This window comes from Anas acuta, chromosome 4, assembly GCF_963932015.1.
Source record: "Anas acuta chromosome 4, bAnaAcu1.1, whole genome shotgun sequence".
In the NCBI taxonomy this organism is placed as follows: Eukaryota; Metazoa; Chordata; class Aves; order Anseriformes; family Anatidae; genus Anas; species Anas acuta.
In genome coordinates, this window is record NC_088982.1 from 50,031,077 (window position 1) to 50,054,384 (window position 23,308).

The following is a 23,308-nucleotide window of genomic DNA, read 5'->3' on the forward strand; positions in this document are numbered from 1 at the left end:
ACAGAAGTGTCATACCGTACCTATTATATATATATATATAAATATATATATATATATATATATATATATACATATATACATATATATATAAAGCTTACTTCTATCTATATCAGGATTTTACACTATCATCTGATTGTCTGAAATCACACTATTTTCCAACTCTGAGATGGTCAACCTAATTTATTTCCAAGATTTACCTACATTTCAGTTTGAACTTTAGGACATAACTAAGACACATCAAGAGCTCAAGCGATTTTGAACCCTGGTGGTTAGTGAAAACAGATCTTTAAAGATCAACAAGAAAATCCATCACAGTACTACTTTACAATCAGTCAATGTCATCAATGTTTATATATAATAGTAAATGTCAGACACTCAAGAAAAGAATGGGGAAAAAAAAAGGAGCACCTCTTTCATTTATCTGTATTTACATCTGCTGTATGCTTATGACCAAAGGAATTAAATGTTTCTTCTCCTAACCAGAGCAAGTAATCAAAAGATGAATCGTTAAGGTTGTATGCCACAGACTGAAAATTTTTCTGGTAAGCAGTACATAGATTTTAACTCAACTTTCTATTTAGTAATGGCACAATTGTTATAATAAAAATTAACATTTTCAGAGGCCAGATGAAGTACAGAAGTCATAACTTTTAAGTATTAAAACATTCAAAAAATATACCTGAGAATTCATGACATCATTACGATAATCTCGTGTGAAGACTCCGCACACCACCAATCCATCTGGAAGCGTCTTGGTGAACCGACTGTATACAGTTCCCACCACTTGGTTTACAAGAGCCTTAAGTAAAGCAGATCATTAACAAAACTACACAGTGGATGTCTAAAGGCATACAATGTTCTGAGGCATACAAATGTATTCAATTTTGGCACTGATTTTAATGTACTAGACTGCAATATACTATTGCCACACTTTTATTAAATCTGGATCATCAATGTTAACTTTGAACAGAAATGGTACCTGATGTTCAGTTATACTCAAATGTTTTCAAAGAAATCTAGTGTCCTGTGAAGTGGGTTATATAGTATTAACTCTGTATTTTAATTATTTTATAGTATTCTGCTATATCTACAAACACTTTAATAACATCAGATTCCTGAGGCCTGCAGGTATAAAATATATTTGTGCACCCAGACTCTGATATTCAAATGAAAGTATGAATTTGATGCCCGTTTTTTATGCCATATCAAAAAAAAAAAAAAAAAAAAAAAAAAAGAAAAGAATCCAAAGAAATTACTAAATAATAGCACATGTAATTCCATATTCAAATTTCATATTACTTAAAACAAGTTTTGGAAGAAATCAAAACATTGGTTTAGCTCTTAAGTCCATTTCTAACTAAAAAGAAGGATAAAACACTCATTAAAAAATATCCCAAAGGTATTTAGAGTTTCACAAGTTCTCTTGAAGCATCTAATGGTGAACTCAATTGGAAAATATGTTTCTTGTTCTGTTTTAACATTACTTTCACCAAGTCTGTAGGCTTTTGGCACTGTCACCATTTACCTAATACTACTTCTAGCAGTTTTTTATGTATTAATGTTTCTGACCTTAAAATAGCTATATAAACAGTCAAAAAATTGACTGTTTATACAGTACATGAAACATGAAAAGTACATGAAACAGTACATGTTTATATAGTACATGAACTTAATTATTTTGCAGATCTTTTGTAAGCATGCTTAAATACACGTTTCTAATAAAAAAAAGACATACATCAACTAAATCCGTACAATAAGTTACACCAAATGTTTTCACAATCATGTTGAAAAATATCATAGTCAGACAGACAGAATATGTAGTAGGATGTAGCCTTACCTTTGTAGGAGCAACATACACAACTACTCCATCATCACTCGTTTTCAGAACTTTCTCCATGCAATAATATGATGCATATGTTTTTCCCGATGAAGTAGGAGCAACTATCACTGCAGACTCATTGTTATCAACAGCATCAAGAAGTTCTCGCTAAGGGAAGAGCAAAACCTCTTGTTAAGAAGTTCTCATAAAGTGAACCGGCTCTTCCTGTGAAAATGTCTCTATTTTTGCTCTTAATTTTTGCTAATTTTAGACTCTGGGAAGTCATGGTTAATCTAGAATTTTAAGACTGTATTCTTTTCTCAAACTGTTAGTGGGAAAAAATGGAACTACAACTTTACACTTGTTTGTTTCAATTATTTGGCCTGAGATTTTGATACCAGAATACTTACAGTCTGAAACTGGACATTTTCAAAATAAAAACCAGTTAACTCAGCAGTGTACAATTTAGATACAAGAACTTCACTGTTTTATACAATACAGTCATTTTTCTTGAATTGTTATAGCAATACTGTCCAGTTTTCCCTTCTGCTCTTAGCATACACTAATAAATTTGTTTTCTTCCTATTACTGTCTTCCTCCATGCTTCCTCTCACTTTAAATAGGTCTGTAGAAGGAGCGGGGGGGAATGGTAGAAGAAGTGAGAAATAAATAGCATGAACACTATCTTTCTATATTAGCATATATGCTGAGTTCAAACGTGCTTCTCAAGCAAGTATCTGTTTTGCAGATGTGGTCACACAAAATAGAAAATTCAACTGGTCTCCCCAGTCCAATAACAGACAGACCTGAGTTAGACCTACTGTGCTTTAAACAGAAAATTTATTATCAATTCATAGTATGCTTCACTCTTTAGGTTATCACCATCAAATATTATGATGAACAGTGAAATCCCATGGATTTGACATTTCTTATGTTGAATTCCTTGGACCAAGCTCTCAGTAGAAAAGCTGTCATGTTAGAAAGAACATGGAATACCATCCAAAATGATCTTCTGAATTTGTTCACTTTAGTGAAACACTATTTTTAGCAAGAAGTAGAATCACATGTATTCTAAAACAAAGAAAAAAAAGTCATTTCCAGTATCTTTACATACAAATGGTTTGTGTTTCATTACCTGCCACGTGTCTGGTATGAAATTTTCCACTCGGGGATCTGGATCATTTCTCTCTTCTCTGAGCAAGTAATAGTCCATGTATTGTAGCTGGAAGCGAACTGGTCCCACCTCAATAGCATATCTACTTGTATTCTCACCATCACTTTTTTCTCTAACCTATAAGGTCACAATACATTTCAAGTTGGTTTGCAAACTAGCAAGAGATTCAGAAAATGGCACATCTTCTGCTCTGGAACTCTGAAAGCTTTAAAAAATATATGAAAGTGCAGGTGATTTTTAAATACATTTTCTCTTATATAGCTTTGTATAAGCTTGTATCTGTTCAAAGGAGACTACTATAGCCTATAAACAATATGTCTCCAGTAACCCTCATTGTTGATGGTTTTGTTGTCAGCAGAGCTTACGAAACTGACGAGAAGGCAGAACTTGGCTTCTCTGAGCTATCACCTGCTAGAGCCTTCTCATCCTATATTTTTCTTTTCTTGGACCTACCCTGACACTTTATGCAATGAATCAAAGTTGTGAAAAGAAACTCAATATGAAGATTGTGATCCCAATTTTTGCAAAGTATTATATTTTTACGCAGCACCTGTATACCCTAAGACATAACAAATTTCAATGTTTGTGTACATGTTTGGTTACACCATTTGATCTTGAAAGTTGTTTAGCAAAGCCTTCCATGTTACAACATATACCAGAATGTCAGAAAATCACATTATAATTTAGGTTGGCAGGGATATCCGAATGTCAGTTAATCCAACTCCCTGCTAAAAGTAGGTGCAAACTGATCGGGTCACTCAGGGCTGCGTTCAGCCTGGGCTTCTGGGGGATCTCATTAACATGTACAAATACCTGAAGGAAGCATGCAAAGAGGATGGAGCCAGGCTCTTTTTAGTGGTGCCCATTGCCTCTTGTCCTGACCCTGGACACAAACTGGAACACAAGAGGTCCTGTCTAAACAACAGGAAGCAGACACTTCTGTACTGTGCAGGTGTAGTGGGTCTGGCTGGAATGGAGTTAGCTTTCCTGTAACAGCACATACAGTGCTAGAAGTGCTAAAACTGTAGCTAGAACAGCCCTGATACCACACCAAGGTTTTGGCTATTGCTGAGAGGGGCTGGCACAGCACCAAGAGTGCCTCCAAAACACCCAAAGCCAGCAGGCTGGGCAAGAGGTGGGGAGGGGTTATCCCCAGGGCAGCTGACCCAAACTGACCAAAGGGATGTCCCATACCATGTGGTGTCCTGTGCAGCAACAAAAGGTGAGAAACGAGAGGAGGGGCTCTTGTTATGAAGATGTCCATCATCCCAAACAGCTGCTACTCTTACCTAGACCCTACTTCCCAGGACGTGGCTGAACATTCCTTGCTGATGGGATTTTTTTTTTCCTCTGTTTCTGTGCAGCCTTTGCTTGTTTTTCCTCTTTGCTTTAATTAAATTATTCTTATCTCAACCTGTGAGCTTTCCCCCTACCCCCAACGTATTTTCTCCCCCTCCCTTCTTTTGAGGGGGGGAACAGAAAGAAGTATAGTGAAGTTTACTTGGCCATCGGTGTGAACTACCACAGCAGGCAACTGAGCACTGGAACAAGTTGCCCAGATAATTCTGGAGATACCCTCCTTGAGGACATACAAAGCTGTCCGTACATAGTCCTGGGCAATCTCCTCTAGGTTCTCGAGCAGGGAGCTGGACCAGACGACCTCCAGAGGTCCTTTCCAACCTCAACTCTTCAGTTTTTTCAGATTTTGGTTTATTCAGGGCACCAAACACCCTTAACAGTTTGCTTTTGGCTACAGAGTTACTATCTCCATACATCAGTCAAATTTACACAGAAAAGCAGACAAATACTTTCCACTCCCAAAGGGAAGAGTCTTACAAATCTCTTCCTCCCTCATCTCTTAGTCCCAATCCTCAAAGAAGGACAAAAAAAGATTTCCAGAACTGAGCTTCCAAAAAATTCCTAACACTGTTGCACATGAAAAAATGAGATACAGAAATCACACTGGTTTTATGGTTCACTGTAATCCTTTCATTTTGCTACTGACTTCATATTCTGCAGACTGTTAGTTATATCCCCCCCTTCTTCCACCTGACAACCACTTTAGCATTCCCTCTCCCTGGTAACATCACATCTACAGAACTGCTTTTAAATCAGCCAGGGGGAAGGTTGCAAGCAGAAAAGCACAAGTCCGGTCTTTAGAAATATGACTTCAGAGCCAAATTCAGAGTAGCTATCTGGCAGTCTCAGCTGTATTAGTGAAGACAAGCAATTCAGTGTCAATTTCCCTCAGAGGCGATCATCATAGCTCAGTAACAGGGTAGAGTAATACCATAAAAACAAACAATATAATTTTCATCTAGCTCATCAGTATCAAAGATTTCCTCTATACAGTAGCATGTTTAGGCCTGTTAATGAACATTTTGAATTGATTATTTTTCATAAAATAATAAAAAATATAAATATTTTCATAAAATAAGCATTAATGCTTTTTTTTTGACATGCAGAGTTCAGCTGATGTGATGAGTGGAACAACAGGTACCTCTTAGAGATGTAGACATCTCTTAACATGTTTCACAGGTTGTACTTCACAGCCATATATAGTTCCACTTAATAAAGGGGAAGTGGCCTAATGCGTCAACTCTCTTTCACATCAAGCAAAGAAATATATCCATGGAACTAAAGAAGATTACTCATTAATTTCTGAAGCATGAATAGACAGCTAAACTTAAGGCACAATATAATTACAGTAAGCTCAATATAGATTTTCTACACACTGTTACATACTTATGTTTATATCAATTAGAGATACAGTTACAATAGAATCATCACAGTCTATAAAGTTACCTGGCCAGACAGTGAACATGCCAAATTCTCAAATCCAAGAAGTCGTAGACATTGGGTCAGTTTTTGTAGATGTGATTTCTCCAAGAGGTCTTGATATTTTTCAAGGAGGATATGAATTCTCCTCATGAGTTGAACAGCTTTGCTTAAATCTTTAGATTTAGTATCTTTCAAAAAAAAAAAAAAAAAAAAAACAAACAAAAAGCGAACTCAATAGTTACTTGAGATCCAATTCTATTACTGGAAGCATTTTTATATTAGGTATTTTTTAAATAGACCTTACCCATCCAACAACATTTATGGAAATTTAAAAGTGCATTTTAATCAAAGGCGACCAGAATACAACCCACACTTCTGTGAGCTCTACAAGGTGCAACAATGAAGACCAGGCACCAAAACAATTCTATCTGCCTCTGCAAGCTCAACAATAAAAGAAAGTCATACTTCTCACATCTATACAATAACTGAGCTCCCCCATTTCATTTTCCTGACTCACATATTTGTTACTCAATCTTATTAGCTACATACTTCACACTAACATGTACAGGTCTCCCCAGCATGTTTCCAACAGAGTTGTTTGGATCCTTCTGACTAAAAGCATAGCTTGAATAAGTTAATTCTGGTGAAACTGGAGACATCTAACCATGGTGGTATAAATTTCTGTGCAAGTCAGCATTATTCTGACTGTGAATCAACTCAGCTAATCAAACAATTCACCTCTGTATAGACATATTTTACTGTTCATGATGCATGATCATTAAATATGTATAAAGTAAAACAAATTACCTATGCATACAATGTTTACAATGTTTACAAGGTGAAACAGGAAAATATTTATGATCTAATTTTAGCAGATTCTTTGTCTCACTCAGAGAATCCTGAAATTGCAAATGAGGACCAGTCTGTTAACACTTAAAAGCACCATTAGTACTCCCAAAACAGAAGCGTTTTAACATGTCTTTACTCCTGTAGAGAATGTCTAAGGTCACTCACTTTCTTGGTTAAAGGAAGTGCAAGTCAAATACTGAACATGCATTTGGTTATCATACCTTGTTTTTTGCAGTGTTCCTTCCATACTTCTAAACAGGCAGACAGTCCTGACAATTCTACGCTGAACTTCACAGATTTACTTTTAAGATTCTTGAGAAACTTCTCCAATTTGTTTATTCCAACAGTTAGATTTGCTTTTATTTCCTTTTCAGTTGATATCTGCAAGGTTTTCCATTGCTCCTGTTCTTTCATTTCTTCTTTAATTTTTAGTCGCTTGTTGTTTTCCTCTGCAATTATTTCTGCTTTACTTTTCTACATAAAATGAATATATTCAGAAACAACCATCATTTTTTGCCAAGCATCAGCTGAAAAAAACTAATCCATAAACTCAAGATACATTATAGTTTTCAATTCTGTGTGGTACATAGTATCTTAAGTAGGATTTTTTAAAATAGCACTTCACTCTGAAGGAGACAATCTATGAATCCCAGTATTTACTTCACAAAAGCTTATCTAATCTGTATTTTAAAAGTCAAAAGCTTCTTCACAAGTGGTATAAAAATGCACAGATGTGGAAAAAATTAAACAGCAGTTGAAGTTAAATTTAAAGCTTTTATTTCATCCATAGGTAACAATAATTAAAATACCATTGAGGTGTTATTACATAAATTAAATAAAATTAAGGGTTCAATCTTACTTGAATTAAGAAGATTCCATATTTTAGGAATATATTATGGAATATATTGTATTCCATATTATGGAATATATTATATTATATTCCATATTTAGGACTTTTATAGGCTATTCAACAGGCCATAATCTATAATGCATAACAGTATAAAGATAGTATAGTTTATTATGAAATGTTACTCAAATTATTATTGCTGAGTACTGTTCATTAGTACACAAGTATATGTAACATATCATGTGATGTCTGAAAATGTTCATATAGAATTAATAGCAATATTTCCAAGATCTTTCATGGAGAATATTTCCAAATAATGCAGGGAAATAAATAACCAAATAGTGGATTTTACCTTATTTGTCAGTAGTTTCTTAAACGTAAAATTAAATTGAACTACAGTTTCCTTCACCTCACACACTATTACGGGCCATGAACCAAATCTCAGCAGCCTTTACAGATCTGATATTATTGTTTATCTTTTTTTAAAAAAATTTCCTTGTCAGTTAAAACATAATCATTCATCAATATTTCCAAATAGAAAAACCTTTGTTTTTCTTTCCCAAATAGTAAATTAAATTTGAACTACAAAGATAATGCTTTTTTCTTCAACTAAAACTACTAGCACATTCAAACTATAATATTTAATATGTGTGATTCATATAGTAGAAATGTTTTTCTGGATAGTAAAAAGTAGACTTGGAAAGAGCAACTTGCATATACTCACTTGCATTTTTTTCTTTTTGACGGGATTATTAGCACTCCCTGGTGCATTCTTTTGGCATACAACAAACTTTGAAGTGCCCTCTTGCAATGTGCTTCCATAAAAACGATAAAAAGTCTGTAACTTTTGAATTTGTTTTCTTTCATATGGATCTTTGGATTTTGCTGCAAATAAACACAATTGATTCAAAAACACATTGACAGAATCCCCTCGCCCCCACCCCCCAAAAAAATATACCTGGATAAAGGATAAATTTAACTTAAAGGCCAAAATCACATTTCAAAAGATACTTTCTACTGAGACTCATTGAAATTCAACAGTCCTTTGAACTATCTGAGAGATATGTCAGACTCAAATTCAGACTTTAGGCACAAAAAAATAGTATTGGAAAACTTAACAGACAGGACACCTGGAAAGAAATTACAACTGCTTGAGAAAAGTGCCTAGGCTTCTCACACAATCAATGAAAATAAGAAAGTGTCTTCAGAAGTCAATTCAGATCATCAGAAAGAGACCTCTTCCCCATGAATACAAGACTCTGTCATCAGAACTTAAATAATATGGAAGAACACTTATGTGACCAAATGGAAGGTATCGAGCACGTGGATATTTCTACACTTAAGCTTAGCTATTTCTCTCTGTTTTACACAAAAAAGACTGAGATAATACAGGCCAGTGTTAAGAGAACTTGTGCAAGACATGGAATAGAGAGGGCTCTCTCTTCAGTAGGAGTGGACATAAACTCCAACATTATGGAGGATGCTCTAGCTACCACTCTTGTGCAGATATGCTCAGAGTGACTGCTCTCCACATTTCCTGTTGAAATCACAGTGCAAAAAATAATGCAAAAAATTGTCCAGTCAGAAAGATAAGCAGATGGAACACTTTTCATAGGTCAAGTGATGCAAATGCCCATTCAGAAAACAATTTTTCTATTCACTGAATGAAAACCCTAAATGAAAGGAAGCACCAATAGTAACGCTTGACTTCCCACCTCCTGGGAGAGAGTTTAATCCACTGTGTGATGCAACTATAATGGAAGCATCTTTGAGAAAAAGAGCTATGTATACATGCTAGTACACAAAGTATCATATAATTCATTTCATGTAAATATGCAAGTCTAAGATCAAAATTAAGTCCATGTTTTGTTTTTGTTAGTACCTCAAAGCTGAGAAACAAACACAAAACTATGATGCGTAACATTAATATAAACACCTTTTGTTTACTTTTTTTTTACTTACTTTAATTTTTGTTCTCAAAAGATTTGACTGGCTATGCATGTGCTGGACAAACATCTGAGTAGATTTTGCACGTATACGAATTTGCTTAGTAAGCATTACTCAAAGTATAGATTTAAACATGAAATTGCACATGTACTTTATATATAGAGAGAGAGATCTGTGAAGCATTTTGCAAGCACAACAGAAAGCATCATGAACAGCTGACAAGAAATGCTCCCTTATACTTGTTAGAACTATTAAGTTAATGCATAACACACAATACGTAGCTGATGAATTTCTGCAGCATGTGCAAGTATAATTTAGCTATTGCAATAGCTCCTTTTTGGCAATGTTTACGCAGTTGCAAATATTTTCTGAGCTAAGAAGTCCTTCTCTAAAACGTTAACCTTTACAGTATTTTTCTAGCCAACAAAGACAAGTGGGTTTTGTTAGCTCTTCTTACCATCAGCGTTGCAGTGTACACGTTCATACTCCTCAGTCAATGGTCTGCCAGAATGCCAGTGACGAAGCTCATCAAATTCCTTGTATTTAGTAAGTGAAGAAACTGCAGGATCATTGCTGAAAGATACAAACATTAAACAGAGCAACAATTAAAAAGGTTATCTGTTGTCTCTAATAAAACATTTAAAACATATAAGAAAACCTGAATATTTATCAAAACACTTTACGTTGGCAGACAACCAATGTAGGGATTAATTTTACTCCAAATATAGTTTGTCAAGATAGCCTCAGCTTTTCAGAAAAAAAATAATAAATTAAAAACGCATTTTCCCACTTTCATATAGTTCAATCATAGAATGCAATGTGACTACATAACTCACAGAAATATCCTTTAAAAGATGAGTCTTCGTTTTCCCAAAGTGGCTAAAAGTAATCATTGTCCAGCACACAACCCACCTTCACAAGCACGGCAAATGTAAAAAAAAAAAAAAATAATCTATTCTCAACTTTTATTCAGTACTGTTACTCAGTATTTTCCTTTTCCTGAAATCAACCTGAGCTTTGCAATTTAAGATGAGGCCTTTCAATTACAAATTGTGCATTCAGAATAACTGTTTCAGAATATAGAATAAGAATCACTGAAGACTAATACAAACAAATAATTGAATGAGAAAATAAGATACTGACTCTTACGCATTCCTTTTCAGAATTTTCTGATAATATTTACAGAGTATTTTATCAGTACACATAAATGTGAAACCTTCCCTAGTCACAGCAAAAGCATTTCTAAACTCACACAAATTGAGCATAATATGGGTGTAAACACCAGGGCAGTAGTAAACAAACCCATAGTCTTATAATATCTTAATAAAACTCATAGTACATACTCATCTAAAACAGGTAGGTCTTTCAAAATATCTCCAGCATACTCTTTAACAAGATCAGATTTCACTGGGAATAGTCCTATAGCAGGAATTTTGTCTTCATACACTGTACAGCATTTAAAAAAAAAAAAAAAAAAAGGTTGATTAAAAATATGTATGATTTCATATCTTATACTTGAAATTCTGTCAAGTTATTTACTGGAAATTCATTTTTAATGTAAAATATGCAAAAAAGAAGCAGCAGTTCACCAGTTCCTCTCTTCCTTTTTCTTCTCAAGCACTGGAAGAAGAGGAACAAAGCAGATATTTTTGCTTCTGAGTAGGTAATCTTACAATCTATTTTAGACGCCTATACTACTTCTATGAATGCTACAACCTACTCCATCTCACAGGCACATATTTCCTGCACTACTTACAGAAGTAAGCAGTAGCAATACTGTGCTAGAAGGTGCCTTAATAGCCTATGTAGCAACAAAGAAGTCCACTAGAGCCCACTTTGCCCGCCTGACATCTGTTGATACTAGCTGAAAAACACCATATAATTAAGTAGAATTATGCTCCCGTTCTTAACTAATTTCTTGCAAACTGCCCCTTCTTAATAAAGTTTAGAATGTTTTAAACAAAACACATGTAACAAAATAGGTTCTCAAGAAATGTCAGACACTAGTGGGTTGAAAGGAAGGAGAGTATAAATCACAGAATCACACACAGAATCACAGAATTTCTAGGTTGGAAGAGACCTCAAGATCATCGAGTCCAACCTCTGACCTAACACTAACAGTCCCCACTAAACCATATCCCTAAGCTCTACACCTAAACATCTTTTGAAGACTTCCAGGGATGGTGACTCCACCGCTTCCCTGGGCAGCCTGTTCCAATGTCTAACAACCCTCTCAGTAAAGAAGTTCTTCCTAAGATCCAACCTAAAACTCCCCTGGCGCAACTGAAGCATGGATTAGATTTCTGACCAGGATAAAAATCAGATCACTACTCTCCAAACATTTTGTGACAGTAATGAAGACCATGCTTCTAACTCTAATTCTTGGGGTTGTCAATACCTCTAGGTGATGTCTGTTCCTGATCAAGGAACACTTGGGAAGTAGTTCGTATTGGGAAAGCATCTCCAAAACCATATTTCACAGTCAATTTGGTTACAGCATCCCATAAACTTAGATATTCATCCTCCATTTCTTTCCCCAGTTCCTTTTGGAATTCTAATCCTGCACAGAAGAAAAAAAAAAGGGGGGGGGGGGGGGGGGGGGAGAAGGGAATTAGGAGCTTTATGATTACAGCTTCCTTGAACAGAACCTACCTATTCACCTATGCAGCATCAGACACAAAGAGCTCAATCCTACACAAGGTCTCTGGACATTACAATAAATTAGGATATGCTGCCATACATTCAGTGTTTAGTAGTCCAGGGTATAAATTACTAATTATGCTGACAAAATTTATTTTGTAAAGAATACCATACTGTCTGTGGAAGTTCAAATTCCACAGCTACAGAAGGGTTTCTCTCACCTTCACCTTCTTCAGGGTAAGATCTTTAATTCAGAATTGTATTTTGATGCCTAATAAACAATAAGAATCATTAAAAAAATCTGTCTCCTATTTCTAATTTATATTTTGTTTAAAAAAATCTCGACACTTCTCTACAGGACACCTTGTGACTTGATTTATACAGGAAAAGTTGTATTTTACTATCAGACAGACCAACTGACAGTGCTCACCACAGGATGTCAGGTGAACAGAATTACTCTGAAATAAATTTTGGTATAAATCATTTTCCATACTCTCTTGCTCTGTCAGCTTTTGTAGCTTTCCTTTGAATCTTAACACATACAATGATGTTCTTGAAGTTCCTGCTCTCAACTTCATGTGTTTACAAGATAATATCAGATTTTGTCTGAACCAATTTTATCTCAATCTAAAATAAAAATATCTCAAAATAAAAACAAACAAACAAAAAAAAATAGATCTCTGATGTCAGCGATATTAGGGATAGAATCTAGTCTCCATTCTGACTATGCTGAACTAAGACAAAATGAAATGGATAGAATATGGGCTAAAAAACAAACAGTTGAGAATACCCAATAACAGTGACCCAGAGCTCGTACTACCTATGCTTCCTCTGCGTAAGTATATCAAAGATATGACATGGTAAAGTATTGTGAATGACTACTGGTGAGAGACAGTTGAGTGTGTGATTTTCTAGACTTGCATGTGAAAAAAAAAATCCCTATTGTTCGACAAAATTATTATACAAGTACTAAATCAATACAAGTTGATTTATGCTTGTACACAAATTCTCATTTTTACTCTGCATCTTAATAAAACTAGAAATGTAAGAAAGCAAAGTGTTCAACAAAGACAAATACCTTCAGTGTATTCAATCTGATAGTAATGTGCAAGATTTTTGAGCAGTGACTCATCATTTAGGTCAGGAAGATATGTTAAATCCAGTTTCCAATCATTTTTATCACTTAGCTCTTTCAGAACAAAATGCGCACACAACTGTTGCTGTTAAAACAGAGCAAACAATTAATTCTCATGTAGCACCTTTTCATGCGGAGGGACCAAAGCATCTCCAGAATAAGGTTAACTACCTCAGTTTATATAGGCATGAAAATCAACATGTTGTTATTTCTCTGTGATCACGAAAGAGTTAAGTAGCACACTTCTAGATCTTCTTCACTGCAATAATTGACTTCAAATAATACAAAGGTCTGGCATCGGACTTCCCATACTGGATAAGATCACAAGGTCCATCTAAGCCCAGAATCCTAATACTGACATTGGCCTAAAATTAGGTAAAAGCCTAAAAATAGGTCAACTATACAGAGATATTACCTCAAACATTCTCTTAGTCCCACTGATTTTGGGCTCACATGATTCCAGAACCAGATGAAGTTTCTTTCCAGCAAGTACATTTGATTCTTTGATCTAAGACTACTAAAGCAATTCACCAAGAAAAACTAAAACTGAAATGATAATTGTACCAGATGACAGAAGTAAGACAGTGTCATACACACCATTTTCATTATTGGTAAAACTTGCTTAGTCCAGCAGGATTTCATAACCCTAATCTGAGCTCTCTGAGAAAGAGGCATATGAAGAAGAAAAACCACTGTAAGACATTGCATTCTACAGAGGTCAGCTGCTGCTTCTGGAGATGGTGGTTTACTTCTTCCCTGTTGAGAGATGACAGAAGAAAAGTTGACCACATCCTTCAGTAAAATATTGTGTTCGCCTCTACATAATTCTGTGATTTTCACTTTGTTAAAGCAGCTAATAATTTTGATTTATTTAAATAATTTGTGCATTGTAATTAGTTCTGTGCACACATTTCAAAATGAACACTCTTGTAGTGCTGGTAGCTGCAGATCACTTATACTGTAAAAAATCTCTTTTCTGAAAAGAATATGACTTTAAAATCATTTCCTGTGCCTTTCTAGAAAAGTTATTGATATACTGATTCTGTGTAAACTTGAGGTAAATAAAAGACTTGTAGAACAGTCACAAAAATTATATCATGACTCTCTTCATCTAGAAGGAACCCTGTCTTGCTAATTTGAGGAAAAGTGTATTCTACTGTAAAGCCATAACATAAGGAAAATAAAAATAAAGAGCACAACAATCTTCTAAGGTAAAACTTCCCAAGGAACTAGTCACTTGTAAGGAGAAACTTTCCCCAGGAACAGCGACTGCTGCAGGGATGATAGTGCCACTCAGACACACCACACTACTTTGGAGAATCCGTGGCCCCACAAATTATCTGAACCAGTCCCTTTACAGGTGAAATCAAATGAAGCATCTGACCCTCTCTTCAGCTTGGGATCTGGAAGAAGCATCTCTTCTGTTAGCAAAATGTTTAAAGTCACTGTGCTGAAAAGATATATAGCATTCTTACGCTTTCTGATTTCTCTGTCTTTGTTCCCCTGGAAGCATGTGCATTTGTCAGCATATCACTGTATATTTTTAACCCCACTGCACAAGCAAGAACACAGACTACGCGCCGAATGTCATATCCTTCAGGCCACAGCTGTTTCAACAGAGGGATAGTCCGGCAAACCTGTAATCACAACATTATTAATAGCACAAATTACTGCTATAATAACAGTTACCAAATGAAGGACAAGTTTTATTCCTTAAGGAGTACCATCACAGAATGGGAAAAATAAAAATAAAAATAAAAGATTTGGAAACTCAAAAGTAAAAGTGTGTATAATCATTAGTAAATACTGCCGCCCTTGGGCCAGGTTCATGAGGGGCACCAACAGCCAGCCCTGACTGCCCCTGGGCCTCCCCATACCCTGCCCGGAACCCAGGTCCCCATGGGCTGTCAGTCCCTATCCCAGCAACAGCACAGCAGGGTGGCAGGGCGTGTCTCCAGGTGCCCAAAGCCTCAAAGACCCACATCCTGGCCCAGCCTCAGCCTGTCCCTGTCCCCAGAGGGAGGTCCAATGCCTGGGCCTGGAGCTATGGAGCTACCCGGCTGCTGGCTTGGGAACTGGGATGGGCCCTGGCTGTGGGGCACTGACCCACCACCCCTGAGGGAGCCTCCACGGCCACCCAACTGCAGGGAGCAGCTGTCTGCCATCGCTGTGCAGCGAAGGGTTCCTGCTCCCTGTGTATCTCATTACTGAGCTGGCCTCTGGAAAGATAATTATAATAAAATGAAATAGCAGCAGCAGCTGCCAGGCAGCTGTGTTTCTACTGACTTTAAAATTCTTTACGAGCAGCAGCATTTTTATCTGGACTGAAAATTCAGCTTGCTGGACCAGCACGAATCCCTTTAAAGTCCAAGGAAGCCAACAGCTCCTATCATTCTCAGCAGGAGCAGACATGGAGTCACAACATGCTCAGGAAACTGGTACGGGTATATTATTGTATGTTATGCACTAAAGGTGATAATGATTCCATGTGAACATTTTTTTCAGGTTACAGTTTTGTAGAACTAGATTAAAGAATAAGCTAGTTCCAAACTTCTACAAGACAAAAGCAGTCACTAAGGTGAAAATATCTGACACAATAGATCCCACCAGCTTCCAGCTGGAGCATCCTACTTTAATGAACTTACATAAATGAACCTTAAAGGAAGAGCAAGCTTCAAGCTGCTGCGAAGAGTGGGCACAGAGGGAACCTCCCTGTTCTCAGGGTGTCACTTCAGGATAAGTAAAAGAGCCCCCAGTTCTGGCTAGGACAGAGTTTCAGTTAAAGGAATAGAGAGAGACAGTTGATCTGAGAAGAAAACAGAAAAGAATGCAAAAAGGATAAAATTACCTCTTCTTGTACACTTTTCAGGCTTAGCTTGAGATGTCCATACAGATACAGGGATGGTTCTTTGTACCTGACTATGGCTTCACAGACACATCGCAGATCTTTTTCATACTAAGAAGTGCAGAAGGCAAATGATATGCAAAAGTCAACAAATACAATGCCTCAGGGACTACTAGCCACAGACACCGACAGAAACCATTCTCATATATATATATATGTATATATCTACACACACACACACACACACATATACACAGACCCACCAAAAAAACCCCTCAGCATCCCATAAACATTTATTCTAAATTAAACTCCTTTAAATGCCAGTCTACTCCATAACATTAAAAGTCAATTAAGGCTTAAAAATGTGTACCAATCACAGTATTTTCCTGTTAAAACTTTCAAGATCATTGGATGAATCATAGAATCATTCAGGTCAGAAAAGACCTCTAAGACCATCTAGTCCAACCTCTAACCTAGTACTGAGCATCCACCACTAAACCACACTACTAAGTTCTACATCTACATGTTTCTTAGACCGTCAGATATGTTTCTTGGAGCATCATCAGATGAGCCATGTATCAGTATCTTATGATTTTAATATATATAACATATATATATTACATATGTATGTTATATATATATATATATATATATATATATATATATATATATATATTATGTATAACATTATATATATATATATATATAATATTCACACAGATATTTTAATTAAATCCACTAAGTAGAACTAACACCAAAAAGAAGTTGTTTGAAAACCAAAAAGAAGTTGTGAAACTTACCTTTTGAAAAAATAACCTGTGTTTCGCCATACTCTGAAGATGATACCCATAAACTCTAAGAGTATCACATTCCTGTCCTGAAGCAAGTACAATAGTGATTTTCTTTGACAATGAATGAGCAATAAAAATAGTCAAATAGTTGGTTTGGAGAGAGGTCAATCCTATGTCAGATACAATGATGAAATAAGGATAGCTTTTCTTCAGGAAAACCTCCCATGCTGGTGATAAACAATTGGAAAATTCTGTATGAACAGTAGTGCGTGTGTTGTGCTTCAGGTGTTCTATTAATGCAGTACGTAAGAAAAGAAAATGAGGATAGCGAAAATACATCTGCTCTGCATCCTGTAGCAAATGAGAACAATGAAAGTATTCAGTTACATTCCAGCAAGTCGTATTCAAATTCAGACTGCATAAATACTATGCTAGTATTTATATATTTGAATTCTATTTACAGTTTCTGAACATCATGTTATTTTATATCACATCATTACAATTCCTTTGTACATTGTTAGCAATTTTGCTCTAGTCAAGTCAAGCAAATTCAACCAAAAATTATTTTCAGGTATATAAATGCAATTGATATATCTGGCTACATATAGGCATACAATATATAGGTATGTAAATAAATGTAAAACTATGTCAAAAAAAAAAAAACACTGAGGTAGTATGATCAGACCTCAAAAGCTGAGAAATTAACAATTAAGATGTCTTGTTAAAATCTAATTTGACTATTTGTCAAAAGTATACCACATTTGCAAAGTATGATTACTACCCAGTTCTATTTTTCCCTGTATGCTTCATCGCAGATCTACTTTTTTTGGTTTCTAGAGAGCTTTCCCTCTTTCCAAAGGTTTTTTCATGTCAGGAAAAAAAAAAAAAAGCAAAGCCATTAAAATAATTATAAATAACTTTGTAGGATTCCAGCTTTGAATGAATCAAGAAAATCATGGTTAAAATCTCCTACAGGTCAATATAGGTACCTGTCATTCTTTGTACATTTAATGGCAAGTTGTGCAGCAAAAAAATGTATGAGTTATAATGCTACTGAATTTCTAAAACTTTTCCAGAGAAGGTGAATGTCACAAATCTCCTTATTTGTTGACATACTGAAGTTTCCTGAATCTGATTAGAATCAAGCATTTGCTTTTAAAGGTGTAACAGTGTAAAAAAAAAAAAAAAAAAAAAAAAAAAAGAGTTAGTTGTTCATTACCTTGAAGAAAACAACGATATATCTTGCTCCTCTTTGAGTGAAGTCTTGCAAGAAGCATTCAATTTGGTAGAATAAGGTTAGATACTGTACTTCCTCATTTAACAACATAAGAATTAAGGAATCCCCATCTATCACAAAGAATTCAGACTCAACGAAGTCTTTTAACAAACTGACATACCTGAAAAAAAAAGTAGTGTGTACATAATGTTACTCCAAGACAGTTGGGAACATGAGACAGAGAAGCCTGTTTTGTTTTCTGATAGTTTATAAAATAACTTGCTTAATAAATGTTTTTATTAATTAAATCAACTATACATTAAATATATGAATTAAATCAATAGAAAGCCATCTTTCTCAGATCTAAGTTCAGAACCAAATAGCTTGTAATCCTTTCAGTTACTGGATGTGTAAGCAATAGTCTCCTTTACAATTCTGAATACTTTTGTAGCATCTGAGGTTTCTATTGCATGACACCCTTCGTTCATTTCTGCACTTACGTAGAAGCTGGGGTTTGTTCTATGAGAAATACTGCCCAAGAGAGAACCACAAACTTCATGTTCTTGGGGAAATACTAAATCCTAAATATGCTTATGTCTCCAAGTATTCCACAAACCTAGGCGACAAGAATGTAGCTGCACTAAAAAAATAATACCCTTTGATGTGCACTTGGTTCATAGAAACTGTTTTTGTTACCTTTTATTCTATTTCTTTCAGTGAACCCTGCTGTACTTACCGAGCTCTTGATAGGGACGGCCAAACGTGTAGCTTCAAAATCTTCAGAAATTCAAGATGCTTTCTTATTTCTAAAAGAACCACACATACACTTATTGATAAAACCATAACCCACTGATTAATTATAAAAGAATCAAAAGGTCAGATTCTGCAATAAAATACTTGGACAAAAAAGTAAGAGGACAGCAGCTCCTCACCAGGGCTTTTGGAATCCCACTCATTCTGAAGAACTCTGAAATCTTTGCCTTCAGTTTGTGATTCCTTCTGTGCCACTTCTTCAGTGGTCAGGATATTATAAGCTTTACCATAATCTGGGTCTTCAACTTCTTTTTCTTTGTCTTCCTTTTCTTTAAGCATCTGCACCACAGCTGCTTCTGCCTTGTCACTGGTCTCATCCCCCTCATCATGGTCACTTGTACTCCCACCCTCTTTGTTTTTCTTTGTTGAAATGCAGCCTATTTCCTCACTGTCGATAAAGTCGCTATCCATATCATCACTATCATCCTTACTCGTACTTCCATTTGTGGTATCACGAACAACCTTCTTGAAATTATCTTCTGCAGAATCCATCACAGATCTTGATTCTGTATCCAAAAAAGAAAACTAAGTAATCAAGAGACAAATTTCAGGAAATATGGCATGCTCTGTGGCTTGAACCACTACATTATCTACTACATATTCAGATTGGAATAAAACTTGAGGAAAAATCAGAAAGCATTTTGTGAGCATTCCCATGGTACATTTTTGTTTTTAAATAAATATTTTTCTATAAATTATAAGGAAAACATCAGCTTTTGTCATTGCTAAAATTTACCAAAGACTATCAAGACCATTACATATTTGGTTTATGCTTTGCATGATAGCAGGAATTATGATTAACCCCCCAAATATGCCACCCAAGGTGTCTGGGGCCACGGTGCAGGCAGGAGCAACTGGCTGGCTCAGACACCCTCCCCTTGCTCTTTTGCCTTCTTCCCTGGTGTTCCTCATATGCTGTCAAACCATCTCATCTAGTCCAACACACAACTCCAACTGTAACCCTAATGCAAACACCAGCAACAGCTCCGGCACCTTGCCTAAACTCAGTCCCTGCTCCAGAACTAAACCAAACCCTAGTCCTAGCCCCAGTCCCATTCTCAGCCCCAAAACTAACCGTGAACCCAGCCTTACCTCCTGCCCCAGCTGTGACCCTACACGCAGCCTCTAAGACAGCCCTGCCGGGCTGGGATCTGCAGCAGAGCCCTGCTCACCACTGCACCTACTGGCACACCTCTTTTAAGGCACTGCCACCGCCCATCCCATCTGCTTTCAGTTTCTGTTCTCAAAGTGCTAGTTTCTGCTTTCGTTTCTGAGGTGCCGGACATTTGTGTCCTTGAACACAGCACTGCAAAGCAGTATTCATATCTCACTACTTCAGCTTGCAGCGAAATTAGGCTTCTCAGATCCAAGCAGCTTTGGATAAGGGTGCAAGAGCTGTTACCATGTTACTTATGAAAACTGTTTATAAGCTTTGCAAAGTACAGTGCAGAACATACTAATTCCTGTTTCTCACCCGTTAGTCACCACAATCTACTCTTCTACCAGTAGGAAATTCCACATAAATAACTTTTTTAGCAGGAGCAGCACTAGATCCCTAATCCAACACTGAAAATAGTGAAGCCTCAATTCATGAGGGAACTTGGGTACCTAGGCACTGCTGAAGAAAACATTTCAGAAATTGGAATCTGTGCATCAGATTGTCTGGGCACGAGGCAGGAAGCCCAGGCTGCCTTTAGGACAGATGCTTGCGCAGAATACAGCACAGAAAACCCTTAGAGTTACACATGCATAAGTAGTCTCCTTCTCGATTCAGGCAATTTTGGGACAGCCTCCCTGGAAGACAGCTGACACGTAACACGTGCCATAAAAATGGGTTAAAGGTCTTTTCTACACCACACATTTCCTTTGAGACCCATCCACAAAAAAAATCAGGAACGCAGGAGAAAAGTTTCATTTTCAGTACAGTAGCACATCTCCAGTGCTCCAGTGTAATGTTGTAATTATGCTGTTTAGCTTGGCAAGATAAGCCCCTGCTCCTTCTCCTTAGCATACTTTTTTTCTTTTGTAGGTAAGGCCCTAGTACATAATTGGTAATATTTCCTTGCCCAAATTATATGGGGAATCATTTATCAACAGGTTTGAAACCCTTTGGATGATGCATTTTGGTTGAGAAAAGTGTATTTTAGATCTTCTGCTTCTCATCCTACAGAAAGGCAGAACAGACATTAATTTCCTAGGAAGTTGGTGCCACCTCTCTGAAAATATGCTTAAGAAAGGGCAAAAACTCCACACAGACAGAGCGAGGAATAAAAAACAAACAAAACCAAAAAAAAAAAAAAGCAAGCACTAGTACAAACATCAAGACTAGCTCTACCCATGGACAACCATATGCTAGAGCAGGTGGATATGCCCTGAAAGAACTGTGGCTTATAGAGAGCCCATGCTGGAGCAACTTTTATCCTGAAAAACTGCAGCCTATGGAGAGGGTTCACACTGAAGAATGGGTAGAGTGTGAAGAGGGAGGAGTGGCAGAAGAAGTGTCATTTTCTCTGCTATGTCCTGGCTTTAACCACTACTGTGCCCTATACATCACTCAGGGGCTCAGGAGGGGTAGAGGAGTCAGGAGTAAAGGAGTAAAGTTGGAAAAAAGGACCTAAAAAAAAAAAAAAAAAAACTTGATACACCTTATAAAAGGGAAAATTCAAACTGTAACTGCTCAGCAATGGCAATTCACAACAGAGCAATGAAATGACCTGGCAGCAGGTAGGCCTAACTCCAGACTCAGGTTAAACAACAGATGCACAACACCAGAGGTACAACCTTATATGAGGGAGCATAGATTTTCATGCTGATTAGAAATGCCACAGTATTGCCTTCTAACAATCCAATTGCTACTGGCACAAGTGTATACAAAGAATCTGCTTACGCCGCATCTTTGTAGACTCCCTGTAGAACCACTTACGGCACCAAGACTCTGTCCAATGCGTTGCCTATTCAATCTCCTTATACTTAACCACAAACATTGTTAATTTGCCTCAAGGGGTACAATAAAAATTCCTTAACACTTCCTTGAAGCTGTCAGGAGCCACCTATGTAAACTAAGCTCAGTTCTCTCCTTAAAATAAATGCATAAACCCAAATACTGTGTAAGTCGTGCGTCAGCTGCCTTGGAACCTAGCCGTAGATTCACTACATGCAGTAGAAAGACTAGTGCATGTCTGAATAGAAATAATTCTTGTCCTGAAGGCTGTAATGAAAATACATTACAAGTATAAGTTAAGCTTAACAAAAATATAGCAACTGCAATACACATTTCAGTTACAATACCAGTCTCAATAATACACTCACTGACATGACATGAGGTATCCTCTGTTACCAAGAGGGAATCCATGGGTTAAAACCAGCTCAAACCTATTTTTTTTCTTTCTGAAATTCTTTCTCTAGTTTAGTGTTTAATACTCTACTGAGCCACGGATTCCCTCCCTTCCCCCAAAACTGATGTGGCTAACTCAGGGCCACATTCACTCTCTTCTCATGAACCAGAGAAGAAATATTTAAAGCACTCAACTGTTGATAGCTGTTTATCTGCAACAAAAGCTACCCTCACAAAGGTCCCCTATGTGTTGAGGGAAGTCAGATTCTTAGCAGCAGCTGTGGCCTGTCACACCTGCATTAGCCTGTGAGCTTTGTGGGCACATTTTGCCCATCTTCACTGAGCCTTCTTCCATTGAAGGGGTTTAGGTTTAATTCAGTGAGTCACAATCCACACTTCAGGGTTTAGTCAGTCACAATTTAATGAAATCACCACAGTCCTGATCCATATAAATGAATTTAAGCTTAAAATTACTTTAATGGAGTAATACAAGTATTTGACTAATACTAAACACTTTAGTGATTCGTTTTTTTTTAGTCCAAAGTATATTTTACTATGCCCAAAGCCATCTATCCAGTAACTGCCAAACAATCTTAATCCACACAGAACATGATTCAGATAAAAATAATTAAAAGGCATGACTGATCTTTAAGATTTCTGTGATTTCTTGTGGTACTTGAGTTACTTCAAAATTCTCTGAAAATGTATTTGCTTTCATGCTATAAATACATACTTTAAAATCCAGTGAGAAGTAGAAGTGACAGTTCTGGTATGTTGCAAATCATTCTGGATTCATTTTATATTTAGCATTAGACCTTTTTCAGCTTTTCTGAGAAATTCTGCCATGGTTGATTAAGTGCCTGCACAACACAGTCCTCTTCGGCCTCAGAGTTCACTTAGAGAAACACTGGAAAATGCAAGGAAAAATTAAGCATACAAATACTTTTACATAGGAGAAAAATTATTTGTTTAGTGTTGAGACACTATGACTATGAACAAACTACAGTTTTAAAGTGGAAACTACTCAGAGTTACCCAATGATTTTTATTAGTATGTTTCCTGTGTTTTCTCACTCAACTTCGTCAACAGTGAAACAGATCATGCTTTTACTGAAACT

The 23,308-nt window shown here is 36.4% G+C and overlaps 1 protein-coding gene across 4 annotated transcripts in view; it reads right to left on the minus strand.

Moving 5' to 3' along the window:
• DDX60 (DExD/H-box helicase 60) overlaps positions 1–23,053 on the minus strand; it is a 47,565-nt gene extending 24,512 nt beyond the window's left edge. Inside the window, exons 1-18 of one of the 4 annotated variants that reach the window (XM_068681182.1) lie at positions 22,925–23,053; positions 18,977–19,363; positions 18,781–18,850; positions 18,048–18,225; positions 16,838–17,179; positions 16,041–16,148; positions 14,668–14,829; positions 13,790–13,948; positions 13,136–13,277; positions 11,816–11,977; positions 10,761–10,863; positions 9,875–9,990; positions 8,195–8,355; positions 6,845–7,097; positions 5,799–5,962; positions 2,955–3,110; positions 1,838–1,987; positions 680–799 (exon numbers count right to left, since the gene is read on the minus strand). In XM_068681182.1, coding sequence (XP_068537283.1) covers positions 680–799; positions 1,838–1,987; positions 2,955–3,110; positions 5,799–5,962; positions 6,845–7,097; positions 8,195–8,355; positions 9,875–9,990; positions 10,761–10,863; positions 11,816–11,977; positions 13,136–13,277; positions 13,790–13,948; positions 14,668–14,829; positions 16,041–16,148; positions 16,838–17,179; positions 18,048–18,225; positions 18,781–18,850; positions 18,977–19,349 — 2,919 coding nt within the window. In that variant the 5' untranslated portion in view covers positions 19,350–19,363; positions 22,925–23,053. Of the gene's footprint in view, positions 1–679; positions 800–1,837; positions 1,988–2,954; positions 3,111–5,798; positions 5,963–6,844; positions 7,098–8,194; positions 8,356–9,874; positions 9,991–10,760; positions 10,864–11,815; positions 11,978–13,135; positions 13,278–13,789; positions 13,949–14,667; positions 14,830–16,040; positions 16,149–16,837; positions 17,180–18,047; positions 18,226–18,780; positions 18,851–18,976; positions 19,364–19,949; positions 20,080–22,924 lie in introns of those variants that run through there. The other 3 variants (XM_068681183.1, XM_068681180.1, XM_068681184.1) reach the window with 3 other exon arrangements.
• Between the last annotated feature and the right edge of the window lie 255 nt (positions 23,054–23,308).